At 61.1% G+C, this 16,119-nt stretch overlaps 6 protein-coding genes across 6 annotated transcripts; 2 read left to right on the top strand and 4 right to left on the bottom strand.

The window, feature by feature from the left end:
• Positions 1-1,405: 1,405 nt before the first annotated feature.
• Positions 1,406-4,101, bottom strand: AMSG_00621 (uncharacterized protein). Its single transcript, XM_013906902.1, has one exon. It carries the CDS (start codon positions 2,802-2,804, stop codon positions 1,422-1,424), a length of 1,383 nt encoding a protein of 460 aa, XP_013762356.1. The 5' UTR covers positions 2,805-4,101; the 3' UTR covers positions 1,406-1,421.
• On the top strand, positions 4,079-6,690 carry AMSG_00620 (uncharacterized protein). Its single transcript, XM_013906901.1, has 2 exons — positions 4,079-4,359; positions 4,757-6,690. The coding sequence occupies exons 1-2, from the start codon at positions 4,357-4,359 to the stop codon at positions 6,671-6,673; spliced, it is 1,920 nt and encodes a 639-aa protein (XP_013762355.1). The 5' UTR covers positions 4,079-4,356; the 3' UTR covers positions 6,674-6,690.
• On the bottom strand, positions 6,663-8,906 carry AMSG_00619 (uncharacterized protein; the record flags this gene model as incomplete). The annotated part of the gene is made up of 3 exons (XM_013906900.1): positions 6,663-7,015; positions 7,048-8,454; positions 8,641-8,906. The coding sequence occupies 3 exons, from the start codon at positions 8,904-8,906 to the stop codon at positions 6,709-6,711; spliced, it is 1,980 nt and encodes a 659-aa protein (XP_013762354.1). The 3' UTR covers positions 6,663-6,708.
• A 523-nt stretch (positions 8,907-9,429) lies between these two features.
• AMSG_00618 (UPF0558 protein) lies at positions 9,430-10,521 on the top strand (the record flags this gene model as incomplete). The annotated part of the gene is made up of 1 exon (XM_013906899.1): positions 9,430-10,521. One exon carries the CDS (start codon positions 9,430-9,432, stop codon positions 10,498-10,500), a length of 1,071 nt encoding a protein of 356 aa, XP_013762353.1. The 3' UTR covers positions 10,501-10,521.
• Positions 10,421-12,467, bottom strand: AMSG_00617 (acetyltransferase). Its single transcript, XM_013906898.1, has 2 exons — positions 12,230-12,467; positions 10,421-11,607 (listed from the first exon to the last, which is right to left on the bottom strand). Exons 1-2 carry the CDS (start codon positions 12,416-12,418, stop codon positions 10,546-10,548), a joined length of 1,251 nt encoding a protein of 416 aa, XP_013762352.1. The 5' UTR covers positions 12,419-12,467; the 3' UTR covers positions 10,421-10,545.
• Positions 12,468-12,576: 109 nt separating this feature from the next.
• AMSG_00616 (Ras protein) lies at positions 12,577-14,173 on the bottom strand. Its single transcript, XM_013906897.1, has 2 exons — positions 13,559-14,173; positions 12,577-13,441 (listed from the first exon to the last, which is right to left on the bottom strand). Exon 2 carries the CDS (start codon positions 13,420-13,422, stop codon positions 12,853-12,855), a length of 570 nt encoding a protein of 189 aa, XP_013762351.1. The 5' UTR covers positions 13,423-13,441; positions 13,559-14,173; the 3' UTR covers positions 12,577-12,852.
• Positions 14,174-16,119: the final 1,946 nt, after the last annotated feature.

Below are 16,119 nucleotides of genomic sequence, written 5' to 3'. Positions count from 1 at the left end.
CAGGTACATCTCTGCCGAGTCTTGCTGTACCTCATCGTTGGCCTTGGTGGCCTCATCAACCGTCCAGCTAGTAGCTTACTTGCGAGCAACCGTGGCAGAGAAGGATGGCGGCGATTGAATGAGTACAGGCATGTGAGCGTCAACCACCGAGCGGCAAGTTGGGTAAGAATGCCCATGATGGCTCCAACAGAGTGTGCAGAGTGCGGGCCGGGTGAGTCAGGTAATGGGGGGGGGGAGTTCAGGAGCAGGAGGAAGTCGGCAAGTGGGCGGTACTTGACTCTCTAGTTGTGTAGTAGAGTTACACAAGAAGGAGAGAACATAGTTATGGGTGTTGAAGAGGTGGTATGTGTGTGTGTGTGTGTGTGTGTGTGTGTGTGTGTGTGTGTGTGTGTGTGAAGGTGGTTGAGGGGAGAAGGGGGGGAGGGAGGCTGTGGGCGGGAACAAAGTGGGAAGGGGGAAGGGGGACGGGGGTAGGTAGGGGAGTAGGGGGTAGGGATAGGGATGACTCATAGTGGTTGGGGATGTGTTGTGATGTGTGATTTGTGATGTATGATGTATGATGTGTGATGTGTGATGTGTGATGTGTGATGTATGATGTGTGATGTGTGATGTGTGATGTGATGAGCTGGGGGGTTGGGGCTGGGGCTGGGACTGGGCGCCTGAGATGGGTTGATGGCTACAGACTCTCTCGTCTTCGTATGGAACGTATCAAACTTCGGACTGGCTCTCGGATGGAGGCGACTCGAGATCGTTGCACACCTCGGACTTTGTCTCGTCTTCGGGTGGCAGCGAGCCAGGACCGGTAGCTGCGGCACCTGCCCCGGCGGTCGAGGTAGTGAAGCGACGGCGGACAAAGAGGACGCGCAAGGCGAGTGCAAAGGGCAAAAAGGGCAAGGCGAAGCAGAGCAAGCGCGGAAAGAAGGGTGTCAAAAAGGTCAAGAGAGTCACCACTGCAGCACCGTCGGGCGCAAAGAAGACCACTACTGTGACCACAAAGATCAAGAACCCCAGTGGCAAAAAGGGCAAGGGGAAGAAGAAGATCACCACCACTCGCAAGGTCAAGAAGACAAGATCGTCCATGGGTGACATTCCCGAGCCTGATGCGCCCGACGCCGCGTCGGCGGCAGACACCAGCAAAAAGCGCAAGTCCAAGAAGCGCAAGAAGAAGCACCGCAACGCCGACGCAACGGCATCGGGTACCAAGAAGCGGCGCCGCAAGTCGGCCAAGCCATTGTCGTCGCACGCCTCCGGTACCCGCCGCCGCCGTCGCAAGTCGGCCAAGCCAACGTCGTCGCACGCCGCTGCTGATACCTGGGGCAGCACTGGTCACGTTGTCGCCGGCACCGTATACTCACGCGGCCTTACTGGCTCGTTTGTCGCAGAAAGGGGTGAGTACCACTCGCACCCGTCAGACCCGGACTTTACCTACTCGTATGAGTACTTTTCCCACGAAATTGGATGAGTCCGCAGTGTATTCCTTCAGCTCTACACCATGCTCGACGTCGAGAAGGCAAACATCGACGATGAAGACACGATGCCGATAATGACGATGGCGATGATGAACACGACGACGACGACGGCAACGTAATCGCCGCATCTATGACTGGAAGTTTCCGACCCGTCGTCCGCCCTGCACTCTCGACAACAACTGAGAGATCGAGCGTCATGAGACGGTTGCTCTGTGGACAGGTTGCTACGGTGTCCGACGACGCACTGAGAGAATTCTGGTGGCGGGGGTTGCCACGCTCCAATGCAGACAACATTGAGGAGCCTGAGAAATTGAGCCGCGGGACGCCGGAGAGGCCTGATCCTGTCATTGACTCGGTGGTGATGGCCAGCGTCGACCGCGAGTACTCGGGTGCGACAAACGAGTTTGTGCTCAGCGGCAAGTCGGTGTAGCCGATCTCGCGAATGTTCGTGACCGAGTCCGGCAGCGCGGCCGAGTACAGCGCATGGCGTGCTGACGCGATGACAATACGGTGCGTTGGCACCTTGGCCAAGAGCTTGAACACGCCCGGCGTGATCCGAACATGACCGGACGGCGTCCGCGCCGTCACAGCCAGCGCCTCCCGGAATTGGGTCGACGGGGAGTGCTTGCCGTCAAAGTGATGCACGCCTGTCGAGACTCGAATGCCGCGCCACAGGATCTGCTTCTGCGCCCCGGGATTGTGCATCTGCCTGGAGAACCGGCCGACACGCACCACAAACTCGGGCCAAGCGGCGTCAAGGAAGCGGTCATGCAACCGAATCACAGCCTCGACGGCACGTACTGCCGAAGCTTCCGGAAAATGCAATCGCCACACGCCAGGCACATTATACTGCATCACGCGGCCGCCACCTTCCCTCGCAGCGGCCGCCACATGCTCATCCATCATCTTGAGCGCGACAAGCAGCTGCGCTGGGGAAAAGTACCGCTCCATGCGGTCCTTCTCCTCAATGCACACAACTGCAACCACGGGGTGGTAGTCGATGTCGCTTGTGGTCGATGACGATAAGCTTCCCGACGAGCTAGTCGTCCGTGAAGACCGCTGGCTCTCAATCGTTTCGGCACGGCCTTGGTGCAGGTTGTGATCGAGATGTACCGGCTGCGGCACGCCGCCGATCCAGGCCTTTGGTGACGACTTTGACGAGCTTGCCGATGTGTTCGGTGCCAGCGAAAACGGCAACCGTGGGCGCATCTTGATCGGCTGCTGCACTGACGAGTCGGACCCAAAAACGAGACTGACGCATTCTGCCCGGCGCGCTGCCTCACCACAATGCGGATAGCGCCCTTCGGTGCCACCTGCTGGCTCCGTTTCCGACATATCGCCCAGCCGGCAAATATCGTCGCGAGTACGATGAGCGAGCCGCCGGCCATTGCGATCGAGGTGAGCGAGGTCATGCTCGACGTGTCTGTCGCTGTCGACGGAATACCCCGCTTGACATCAGCAGCACGCACAGCCGCATCGGGAAATGCTTCCGCGCGCTTGGCGCACGCCGCCGCGGCGACAGCGTCTGCTGCGTGCCACCGGCCGTCATCGGCACACACAGCGAGTACGGCGTCGCCTCCAGTCAGACACGCTGCAGTCGCAGTGCCATGGACGGGAACAAAGTCGTTTGTGATCAATGCGGCACCAAGCTCACTTGGACCGCACCCGCGGACCGCATCGGCTTGGACGAACAGCTGCGCCGAGGGTAGCATCCACAACGGCGGGGCTGGTCGTGAAAACGACAGTGAAAAACGGAACTGGTCGGCATCAGGTCGAATGATGATCCGGACACCCGTGGCGAGCAACTCTTGGGATGACGTAAGGGAGGGTGTGGAGCTCAGAGAGGCAACGTCAACCAGGCGTATGCTCGTCAGCAAGTACACACCTGGGTGAGAGGCTAGGTTGGTGGTCACGCCGTCAACAGCTGCCGCTGTCGTGTCGACGATGAGGTTGCAAACGTTTTCTGCGCCGCACTTGAAACCGCTCGCTGTCAACCGTACAGAGCTTGGTCGGCTTGCCTCCACAGCGAGCCCGGATACGCCTCGTGTATCACCCGTTGAAGCGAGCGTCACGGCCACGATGGCTATGAGCACCATTGCGGTGCTCCATGACATTGCCAACATGGGTCAAAGCAGTTGAACAGGGAGAGGTGTGAGAAAAATGTCAAGCCTATGTGCTGGCCAATCTGGCGAGGCTGAACAAGAAACCAATTTGTTGCGGCGAACGGGCGACCAGATTACGGTCCCATGCTGCCCTGTCAGCCGCAGTACGTGGCCAAAGTGGTGTGTCGATGCATCCAAGTGCGCTTGCATCCATCGTGCTGTCTATGTGGGATGATATGTGTGGTACGGTACGACAGAGCCGAGTTTAGGTGTGTTGCTCACCGTCGGAGAGTCCACGGTAGGTTGCCTCGGTTGTCGCGATGAAAACCGACGACTGTGACCAGATGGTTGCGGCGCGCCGGTGTCAGCGTTCGTGGATAACGATGGCTGGCTTGCCTGAGTGTTGTGGATATCCATCGCTGTTCACCTCATCGTCATGGCAGGCAAGCTTGCGATGCGCTTGTCCGCCCTTACTACGTTTGTTTCTCGTCCAGCCTACGTGCTCGGGTGCGGTGCATTTTCTGTGACTGGTGTAACCAGAGCAATGCGGGCGTTTTCTTGCCAGGGTGCATTGACCCCAAACGTACCCAATCCTGACTGACACGATGTCATTTTTTTTTCGCACGTGTGTTTGTTGTTCGTTCGCTGCCGTGTCCAGCCCAACACCGGAATACTTTGTCCAAGAGCAAACGCGAGTGGCGACTCAGCTTGCAGCCTTGGAGGCATTGTGGAGGCGGAGACGACCGAACTGAGACATAGTTGACGAGCGAGCGTGTTCCAGAGTCATGGTACGACTACGACTTTGATTGAGGGGGGGGGGGGGGGAGGAGGAGGAAGAGGGTTGGTGGTGGTGGTGGAGGGGCGTATCATCAAGTTTGTTTGGGTGTGTATGGGAGTGTTGCTGTGTGTGTGGTGGCTGTGGCTGTGTCCAGCGTCGGTGTGTGTGTGGAAGTCAGCAGGCGGGATGGAGTGGCAGGATGGATGGAGAGCAGCTGAGGGATGAGCGGCAGGGGGATGGCCATGGTGGGGCGATGGTATGGTAATTCTTGGACATCGGCGCATGTATAGACGATTAAGTCAATGGGGTATGAGTCACTTATGTGAGTTTGTGTGTGCATGTGTGCGTGTCTCTGGCGTGCGAATGTGTGTTGCTGTGTGTGTGTGTCTGTGTTGGGGAGGGGATAGGGACGGCGGAAGAGACGCAACAAGCGGTTCAACCGCAAGGATGCCGTCACCTTCCATCTTGTCCATCGGTCGCAGAGAGATCCGCTGGCAGCCAATGCTGATGTGCCGCAGATGGTGCTCGTGCCAGATGGTAGGACGGCCAAGAAGCTGGCGGATGTGGCGCGGGAGGCCGATGGCGGACGGTCGTCGCGTGTGGCAACCCGCGATGACTTTGCGGACGCCGTCTTTACACCCTCGGACTTTGCGGCGCTCAAGGGCGGGGCTGGTGAGGGCGCTGGCGGCGGGTACGAGTACGAGTACGAGTACTACTCGGACGGCGAGGACGATGGCGGCGATGGCGGCAAAGGCAAGGCCGAGGTTGAGGGTGAGGCCGGGGCGTCGGGAGAAAAGCAGTTGGAAGGCGACAGCCTTGTGCCGCGCGACGCAGAGGGACGTGTCCTTGTGGCAGCGATTAATCCGGATCTTGATGCCGACGTGGACGGATCTGTTGTGGACAACTACGCATACTCGGCGTACTTTGGACACACGCGTGCGGGCGACATGTACGACTACTCGCAGCATCTGCGGCCGTTTGCATCGGACGGGACCTTTGTGGGCGCGCCGGGCATGTTTGGACCACCGATTGCCGACGTAACGGTCTTCAAGCCCGCGGTCGAGATCACGCCGTCGACGCTTGATGAGGCGACGGGCCTGCCAGCCGAGGTGCTTGCCAGCAAGTTTGAGGAGGACGTGGGCCTACTCAACCTGGCTGCGCCGGTTCCGGAGGGCTTCCGGACGGACCTGCCGCTCGACGTGTTGCAGGCGCTGGAGGATGAGGACGAGTTTGAGGAGCTGCAGGACGACTTTATTCAGATTGCGCAGGCCGAGCAGCCGGTCAACGACGCCGATGGGTTTGACGACACCGAGTGGGCGCTCGAGTATGCGCGGGTGATGGAGCCTGAAAAGTACGAGCGGATCATGCAGAGCCGGTCCGAGATGGGCTTCAACTCGGTGTTTGGCGGCGGGTCGGACGAGTCGGGCGTGGCGTACACCGAGGCGTCGTCGACCTTTGTCTCGATGGTTCCGGTCCACGGCACGCCGTACTCGGTGGCGTCGACGGTGAACCGGCCGCGGGCCGGCCTCCACGAGATCGACGACGAGCGGCTGGAGGTGATGATGGAGAAGGACTATGAGATCGACCAAATCGGTGAGCTGCCGTTTTCGCGGGACACGCGCGGAAACATGTCGGTGGCCGACTTTGAGGCCATCATCGAGGATGTGCTCGCCGGCAAGGTTCTCCGCAAGCATTTTAAGCGCGAGGTCCTCCTCGAGCCAGTTCGCGACATGCCGGACCTCCGCCAGCGCATCCTGGCGGCGGCGGCGCGGCAGGCTGAAGTCGACGGCACCACGCCGCAGCCGCAGCCGGGCGACGAGCTCGATGCGGCCATGGGCTTCAAGCCGCGGGCAAAGATGCCGGAGCACGACGTCGAGTCGATTCTCTCGCTCAACTCAAACGTCTCGAATCATCCACGCAAGATCCAGTCCCACTCGGGTCGCTCGACTATCAAGAGCTCGGCAACCACGACGCCGACCATTCCTGCCCGCAACACCGCGCCCAAGGGCTCGCGCGCCGACGCTGACGCCGGGCCTGCGCCCGGCTCGGGCACCAGTGCAGATGCCGCCGCAGACGATGACGAGTACGAGTACGTTTACGACGACGGCTCAGTCAACGTCGTCAACGAGGGCATGAAGCGGCCGGCCAACGAGACCAAGGCCGAGAAGCGCGCCCGCAAAAAGGCCATCAAGGAGGCTCGCCGTGCCGCGCGCCAGCGCAAGAAGGCGAACCGCGCGGCGTTCAAGTCCGAGGCCAAGGTGCTGAAGAAGCAGACGATGCCGCACGACGGTGTCCGCCCAGGCGACTCGATCATCCGGTATTGAACTGTTGGTGTTACTTGTGCGAGCTTGCGACAGTGTCACAGCATCGCGCCCACCCGGAGGACAGACCTGTTCGAGCCGACAGAGCCCGGCCGATACGGCAACGGTGAGTCCGAGTGGAGGCCAAGCGATGAGCGCGGCCGAGACGGCGAGGCGGCCGATGACATCAGCTGCGGCGAGGCGCCGTCCACGTCGACGTAGCGGGCATGAAGAGTGGTGAGCGGAGTGATCGGCGACGCCGGCGAGCTTCGGGGCTCGTCAGCGAGGGATGCGTTAAGCCGCTGGCGCTGGACTTCGGGGGCAGGCGAGGTTGAGAAGAGCGAGGCCGCGGCACGGGGGGCATCGCTGCCGCTGACGCGAGGCGTCGCGTCGCCGACAAACGAGCGCCCGAGCGTAAAAGGGCGCCCGAAAGGTCAGCAGCATCGCCAGAGGCAACATAGTTCTTGACCTGCTCAAGCGCGAGCTTGTTGACGCCGAGCGACTCGACGATGGCGAGGAGGCGGGTGTAGGCCGCCGAGGTGTTGGCCATCATGGCCTTGACGTTGTGCAGCTCGGCGACCTGGGCTTCAAGCATCCGGTTTCGGGCCCGAAGCTGCATGACGGTGGCCTCAGACTGCGGCTCCATGTACAGCGACGAACTTGCTGACGAGCCGTGTGCGGCCGACGCACCCCCGGCCCACGACGCCGAGAGCTCTCCAGCTTGCCGACGGAGCTGGCCGATCTCTTTGAGGTACGCCGCACGCTCGAGCTCGAACGACTTTGCGGCGACGCGCCGGGCGTGGTCCTTGCCCATCAACGCGCGTACTTTTTCGCGGAGCTCGAGGATGGTGGCGTCGCGTTCGCGAAGCTTGGTCTTGTACGCCTCGACATGACCGGGCACTGTGCTCACGTCCTGCGCTGGTGTGGTGAGGCCGAGTGAGGTGCTGCCGGACGGGAGCGAGGCCGATGGGCCAGGTGTGCCGGCCACCGCCGGGCTGCCCGGTCGGCCTGGGCTCTGGCGGGCACCGCCGGGAATCATGGTCTTCTTGCCGACGTACACGTCGAGCTCGGCCTGCTTGTTGGCAAGCTTCCGCTGCAGATCGTCGGAGCGGTCGGCAGCGGTGGCGAGCTTGCGCTGCAGAGCACGAACCTTGAGGTGCATGGCCGAATTCTCGGAGCGGAGGTCGGCGAGTGCCGACTGGAGACGGGCGGCGGCAGCTTCTGCTCGCTGAAGCTTGACCACCGACGCGTTGGTCCGGTACGACTCGACCTTGGCCTGCTCGGCGGAGAGCTTGCCTAGCAGGGCATCGCGCTCCATGGTGAGCGCGATGCAGCGGTCGTTGGCCGACTTTGCGGCGCGGACCTCCCACTCGGCCTGCTGCCGGATCTTTTCGAGCTCGACCGCGTGGTCAGCCTTGATGTTTGCCACGTGGGTCTCGAGCCGGGCCAGTTCGGTGATCCGGGTCTCAGCTTGTTGCAGCGCCCCGCGGGCATCACGGAGCTCGGCACGAAGCCGCGAGTTAGCGGTCGAGAGCGCATCGATGGTCCGCTGCGCCTTGGTAGTCCGAGCGTCGGCGTCAGCGCCGGCCTCCTCGGCCGCTGCGCGCGCCTTGTCGGCGACAGCGCGCAGCTCCCACACTGCCTCGTTCTGGCTCCCCATCTCGCCCCGGAGTGCCAAGACCGTCTGCTTCGACTCGGCAAGCTGCAGCTCGAGCGCCGAGATCTTGACACCCAACTCGTCGATACGCTCGGCCGCGCTGCTCTCGGCAGCCTTTCGTGCCGACTCGGCCTGTGCCAGTAACGATCTCACCTGCCGCCGGACACCGTCGAGTACCACCATCGGATTCTCCTCTCGCAGTGCATGCCTTCGCTCCATCAGCCGCGCGCCCGGCCCACCAGCCTCTGCAAGCCCTCTCCTACTGCCATCAGTCAGCGATGACAGCGAATCCCCGGCATGTGAGGGTGCTGAAGAGGGTGGCGATGATGATAACGAGTTGCGGAGCTCGATCTCGAGAGCCAGTGAAATGAGGGCATCGTAAGTGGCAGAAGCGGCAGCAGCATCAGCTTCGAGCTCCTGTACGCGAAGGACAAGCACGGCCTTCTCCTCGGTAGCCTCGTCCAGAGCGGCGCGATGGGCTCTGTTGAGGGCCACGACCTTGTCGAGGGCCTTGTCGCGGGCGGCCTCTGCCTCTGCCAGCCGTTGCTTGAGCATGCCCTCGGGCCCGCGAGTCCTTCTTCGCGACATGGCCGACGTCATCTTGGCCAAGGTGGCGAACGACATCCGTCGTCCGCTGCCGCCTCCCGACATAGGTGGCTATGGCAAGGGAGGAGTGGTGGCCGTTGTCGTGTGAGTTGGTGGCTATGATTAACGGAACGAGAGTTAATGGTTTGTGGCTACGATTGGTGGCTATGATTAACGGAACGAGAGTTAATGGTTTGTGGCTACGATTGGTGGCTATGATTAACGGAACGAGAGTTAATGGTTGGTGGCTACGATTGGTGGCTATGATTAACGGAACGAGAGTTAATGGTTGGTGGCTACGATTGGTGGCTATGATTAACGGAACGAGAGTTAATGGTTGGTGGCTACGATTGGTATTGGTTACGATTGGTGGCTATGATTAACGGAACGAGAGTTAATGGTGGGCAGCACCACGGCAGCATCCATCACCCTTCCTCTCCCTCGCAACCCCTCCTCCTCACCCTTCTGTCTCCACACCCCATTCTCCTTCACTCAGTCACCCACACATCCACACACATACATACACACATACATATCGATGGCGTTTGCGTTCTCATTCGGAAGCGAGCCGGTCGAGTCGACGGTGGATGCGGCCAACCGGACAGCCGCCGAAGAGGAGGCAGCTGAGGCAGCGGCAGCGGCGGCGGCAGCGGCAGCGGCTGCAGCGGCTGCGATGGCGGCAGAAGGCGGTGAAGAGGGCGAGGAAGCGGGAGCAAAAGTCTCGGCTGGATCAAGCGCAAACATCGAGGGTGAGCCGAGGGTGGTGCTGGCCGAGATCGCGGAGCGGAACACTGCGCTGAGCAAGTATCTGACACACGAGACGGAGCTGGATGGGGTGCGGATCGAGGTCGAGCCGGGCGTGCTTGCCAAGGTCGCCTTTACCAAGGACGACGTGGTTGATCTCCTTGATGATGCTCTGGTCGATGTTGTTGTCGACTCGGATCTTGCTGCAGGGCTGTACGAGGGCGGCCTCAAGGTGTGGGAGGCCACGCTCGAGCTCATTGCCACCATGCCGCGTGATGACGTCGGCCTCCACGCTGCCCTTGCCGCTGGCGAAGGGAAGGTTCTCGATCTTGGATGCGGACATGGCCTGGCCGGCATCTACGCCCTCTTCCACGTGCCGGGCGTCTTGCACGTCACCTTTCAGGACTACAACGCCGCCGTCCTCACCATGGTCACCGCCGAGAACGTGTACCTCAACGCACCCAAGGCGAGCAAGCTTGAGATCGGGCCCGATATGGAGACCGCAGGCCCGCCGGCGGCCGCCGCGCTCGATCCGGAGACCACTGCGTTTGTGGCCGGCGATTGGGGCGGGCTGGCGGATGTAGTGGCTGACAAGGCGCCGTACGACGTCATTGTCTCGGCCGAGACCATCTACGCCCGCGAGAGCTACCCAAAGCTGCTCGGTGTTCTGGATGCTTGCCTGGCGCCACATGGCGTTGCGCTCTTTGCCGCCAAGTCGTACTACTTTGGCGTCGGCGGCGGCGTCGTCGAGTTTGCCGCCTACATCCGCGACTCGGGCCGTTACGCCGTCGACACTGTTTTTACCGCGGCCGACGGCGCCTCCATCGACCGCCAGGTCCTCCGCATCGTCGCCACTTCGTCGTAGACTAAACGCATATCTCGCCGTGACCCGTTGCAGAGCACACGCCGGTCAGAACCAAAAGTCGCTGTCGCCGTCGTCGTCGTCACCAAACAGCGAGGTCGTCTTGGTCGCCGCGGGCTTCTTGGCCACCGGAAGGGCGCCGCCGAACAGATCGTCATCGTCGCCGTCGTCGGTGGCAAAGAGCGACGCGACGTTGGAGGCTGGCGCACGCACCGGAGCTGGTGCGGGCGCGGGCGCCGCAGGCTCGTCATCCTCGCTCTCGCCGTCGGACGACGACGCCACGAGGAGTGTGTTGGAGGTCTTGACTGGCACGGGTGCGGGCGAGGCGGTCGGCGCGGGGGCAGTCGTCGTCTCGCCAAAGATGGATGGCGCCTTGGCCGGCGCCTTGGCCGGCGCTGACGCGGTCGTCGTCTCGCCAAAGATGGACGGCGACTTGGCTGGCGCCTTGACCTGAGTCTTAGCCGGCGCTGACGCGGTTGTCGTCTCGCCAAAGATAGACGGCGACTTGGCTGGCGCCTTGGCCGATCGCGGGCGCGCACCGTCGTCAAAGATGGTCGGAGTGGCAGCAGCAGCCGACGCCGGGGCCGACGCCGCCTTCTTTTTCTTCGCACCCGCAACGGGCGCGGGCAGCGGAACAGAGCCGTCAAAGATGGACGGGCCCGAGGTGAGGGCGGCGCGCTTCTTGGCACGCGCCTCGTCGGCGGCAGCCTTGGCCTCCTCGACCTTGGCTTCCTTGGCGAGGGTGGCAGCACGCCACTCTGCACGCAGCAGCGAGAACATGGCAACGTCGTGGGCCTGCCCGTTGACCAGCGCCGCCTCGCGGAGAGTGCCCTCGCGGACAAAGCCGAGTGCATCAGCCAGCGCCAGGCCACGGGTGTTGTGTGTGGCAATCCGCAGCTCAAGGCGGACAAAGTCAAGCGAGTCAAACAAGTACCGGACGACGTACGCCATCGACTGCGACATGATGCCCTTGCCGACCGCGTCGGGCACCAGCCAGCCTCCGAGCTCGGCCGTCTGCGGATGCGCCGGAGCCGACACGCTCCACGACACGCTCCCGACGAGGTCTGCACCGAGCCACACGCCGTACATGGCGCCGCGGTCCCCAACAAACTATGGTATGCACGTGAACGAGGAGGATGGGGAAGAGAATGGAGATGATTGAGGTGAGTGAGCGGTGTGACAGAGCGTTGCCATCACGATCAGCAAGAGCTCAGGGCAGTGCAGAATGAATACCACCCACCACCAGCACTATCAACATGACTAGCACCATGATCATGATCATGATCACCACGACCAGCGGTCCCGACCAACACGGTCAGCCACGACCAGCGGTCTCGATGATAGCAGCCGATACTCTGCATGACCTCTGTCATGCCAACCACCAGCACTACCATCACGACCAGCACCAGTACCAGCACCATGATCATGATCACCACGACCAGCAGTCCCGACCAACACGGTCAGCCACGACCAGCGGTCTCGATGATAGCAGCCGATACTCTGCATGACCTCTGTCATGCCAACCACCAGCACTACCATCACGACCAGCACCAGTACCAGCACCATGATCATGATCACCACGACCAGCAGTCCCGACCAACACGGTCAGCCACGACCAGCGGTCCCGATGATAGCAGCCGATACTCTGCATGACCTCTGTCATGCCAACCACCACACACACACACACACACACACACACATACTCTCTCTCTCTCTATCTGCATGTACGTACCTGTGCAAGAGAGGCAGAGACAACCGCCTTGACCGAGTCCTCATCACGAATAGTGTCTACCCATGGGAGCCATGCCCGCAGGTGGTGCCGTGTCCGGGTGCTGTCGACGGCGGCAAAGAGGGCAGGGACATGTCGGTGGCTGACAAGTCCCACACTCACGCTCTCCGTCACCGCAACCTGGAATGCCATGGTTATGGTTATATGTGTGTGTGTGTGGAGGGGGGGGGGGGGGGTGAGGTGGGAGCTGATGCTAGACATAGCCGTCGGGCCGTAACTCGGTCACGTGAGGGTGAAAAGGCGGGGGGGGGGGCGGGAGAGGACGGAGGAGGGAAAGGGGCGCGGGGGCATGTGGACACATAGTGTTTCATTGGTGAAAGTGCAGCCAAAGGTCGCCCGAACTGGACAGACAGGTCGAGGCGTGCAGATTGACTGCAGGATGTCGAGAGTGCAAGGGTCGAGGGGAAGGAGGCGTTGAGAAAAGATGGCGATGCCGACAGATGTGGGGTGGCCGCCGCGGCCTGGCTCGCGCTCAAGACAACAGGAGGATGGAAAGAGGCAAATCCCTCGTAGAGAGGGGAAGCCGACACAAGCAAGGAGAAAAGCGAATGCAAGACATGGCAAGCTCAGAGGAGCACGCAGCCGCCCTTCTTCTTGGCCTTGCCACCCGGGTTGACCGGATCGTCGCCCGAGTCGGCCCAGATCTCACGGACAAGGGCGGTGAAGCACTCGTCGACGTTGAGCCGGGTCTTGGCCGACGTCTCAAAGAACGGGCACTTCAGGTCCTTGGCAAGGCTCTCGCCGTCGGCAGACGGCACCTTGCGCTCATGCTCAAGATCCTTCTTGTTCCCCACAATCACCATCGGGAACGTCGCCGCGTCCTTAGTCCGCAGCACAAGCTTGGTCAGATCCTGCACCTCCACAAACGTCTCCTTGGACGTGATCGAGTACACAAGAACAAAGCCCTCACCAGGGCCCCAGTACTGGTCGCGGAGCGTAGCGTACTCCTCCTGACCGGCAGTGTCCACAATGTTAAGCATGCACGCCACATCGTCAATGACCACCTGCTTACGGTACGACTCCTCAATCGTCGGGTCGTAGAATGTCATGAACTGGTTGTACAGAAACTGGACCGTGATGGCCGACTTGCCGACTCCGCCGGAGCCGACAACAACAAGCGTGTGCTCCTTCACCATCTTGACCTGTTACACACTACTACGCACTCCAAGTGAGTATTCCATTCGCAACTCGCGCCGCAACTAGCAACCGAGCGGAGGGAGGCGGCTCGCCAGCAAAGAGCGCCCACAACCGACAACGGGACGGGCCCCGTACCCGAAAGAAACCGAAAATAAACGACGAGTTCACAGAGGAGAGCGACGATACCCTTGCCACCACCGCAACAACCACTTAAGGTCCTTACGCAGCTGGTCTCATGCTCATGCCTCGCGCCTCAGCTATGGGTCCAGACCAGGTAGGGTTTTGTCCAACAACTTGCGCCCAAACGGGCGGAGAGCCTTAAAAAAACGCTGGATGGCGCGCCTGAACGGGGGGGCCAGGGGGGGACAGGGCCAGGGGGGGCGACCTATCCAAGCTACATGTCCACAACCATGGTATGCCGCCCCATACCATTCACGTCCAATGCCTTTGAGCATGGCTAGACGTACGCCGTCTTGCCTCTCGTACATCCCTCCCCTCCATTCCCAACTGCCCATACCCCCACCCACCACAAAGCCACGTTTGGGTATGTAGCATTAACGCGGTATGTTGAACGTTCTCGAGTTGGAGCAAGCACCGACGGCACACACACAGAGGCACAAAGAGAGACACACAACACACACACACACAACAGAACAAGGCAAAGAAAAGCGAGAGGAGGTGATATAGAACGAGGAGGGGGAAGAAAAAGGATACACCATAATCCACTTGGGCTTCTTCACATACCTTAAGATGAGTGTGCTGTTACGCCAGCCGATGCAAAGCCGACCAGCGGAAGCTTCAACTTGTTGTTGACCTCGGTTATTCGAGGCGCCCGCTCCCCCCCCCCCCCTCCCCCGGCCCCTCGCCCCAACTGGGGTGCGGACGTTAGTTGGTCAAAGCAAAGCGTGCGGGGATTTAGATTTTTGAACGCGCGAAGGCACCAAGGCTGCAGCCCGAGCCCGCAGCCCGCATCCCGCAGAACTGTAGCCCGCCGCCGCTCCAACCTGCCGCCGCCCTGCATCTGATCTACTGGATCTGAGCAGGCTTTTGCATACTCGCACCCGCCGCTCACATCGACACGCCCTCCCGTATCCTTCATCACAGCCCATCATCCATCACATGTAATCGCATCACCTCACTTGCGTCATCGCGGCGCAGCTTGCGTCTCAACCGCCACCATACGACTACTGCCGTAGCTCTCCATCACACCAGCCGCACATGCCCTGCTTTACACCTGCGGCGGAAGCTCCCGCAGGCCAAACCTTGCGCGCTCGCGACGATCTACCCCGTGGATCGCCAGGCAGCCACGAGTTCGATCATCGGACAGATGCGGCTCTCGCCGTGCGTGTGGTGCATACATCTCATTGTACGATGCGATGTATGCACCACGCGTACGGCGAGAGCTACGAGCCTGATGCTAGCGCGCGCGGGTCAGCTGGGGAGTCATCATCGTCTGCGCCTGCGTACCGCACCGACTTGCTTGCCTTAATCGCTGTGGGCACGCCTATCCGCGGCAAAGACACGATCCACCCCTACCGTCCATGTCGCCCAGTTCCTTCCGAATGCAAACGATCATGACGACATGTGGCGGAGCAGGAAGGCGCTTGCGGGTGGATGTGTGGTTAATCTTGGTTGGTCACTCGTGGGCTTCGTCGTCGTATCTCCAGTGAACGGAACGGCTTACTGTGACTAACTAACTGATTCTAATGACTGACTAAATGACTAACAGCTGATGCGTATCGTCACTACAGTTTCTTCGTCAGCTCAAAGTCGAAAAGCATCCATGCACGCAGGAGCATCATCTTCTCGGCGCGCAGAGCCGAGAGGCGGTTCCGCTTCCTCGTCATCATGTCTGTCGCCACCGAGTTGAGCCGTTCGACGCTGGCAGCGGAGGCCGATGGAAGAAGGATCCCCTGGCCCCACAAGCGGACCCTCGCACACAGCACCTGGATCCGCCGTACGTCAGCCTTGCGGTTCCAGTTCTTGCGAGACTCGAGACCGACGCACACGTCCTCAAACTTAGCCAACACGTCGCCTACGGACAAACTTGAAGAGGTAGAGATTAGCCGACTGTTGTACAACGTAGCCGTGAGAACCTTGCAGAACACTTCGACGAGCTTGTAGTTGCTGAACGAAGCCACAGACGCAGGCGTATCGTTCACCGTCATCTTTCGCACCTTGCAGCCGCGAACCTCATCAACGCTCTTCGCGCGCAGGCGCTTCCCCGCGTTCTTCTCGCGCTTGGCAATGTTACGAGCGCGCGCCTCGCGCTCCGCGGCCATCCGCGAGCGCGCCTGTGGCGATGAAGCCGGCTCAGCCATTACCACCTTGGATGGCCCACCGGCAGCAGACATACTCGGGGAAAAGTACGTGGGGTCCCGCGATTCTTGCGGCAGCGTGTTGCTCGCTCCGCTCGATGACGCCGCAGTATGCGACGGGAGCGTGGATAGAACGTCCAGGAGCTTGGGCTCAAGGACGTCTGCCAAGCGACGCCACATGTCATGGTGGACCTCAGCAGCGGTCGCCAGATGGCGCACACCAAGCGAGTTGTTGGCGTCGGCGACAACTCCCTGGACATACATAAGGTCGTCCTTGGTGACAGTCGTGTCAATAAGGAGAGCAAAGAGGCACGCATCCTCTTTGTACATGTACGCAACCTGTTTGTACGCTGCCTGGGTGGCGATGTCGCACAGCTG

Source organism: Thecamonas trahens, assembly GCF_000142905.1.
Source record: "Thecamonas trahens ATCC 50062 unplaced genomic scaffold supercont1.3, whole genome shotgun sequence".
Taxonomy (NCBI): domain Eukaryota; order Apusomonadida; family Apusomonadidae; genus Thecamonas; species Thecamonas trahens.
This window is presented reverse-complemented; position numbering and strand designations above follow the sequence as displayed.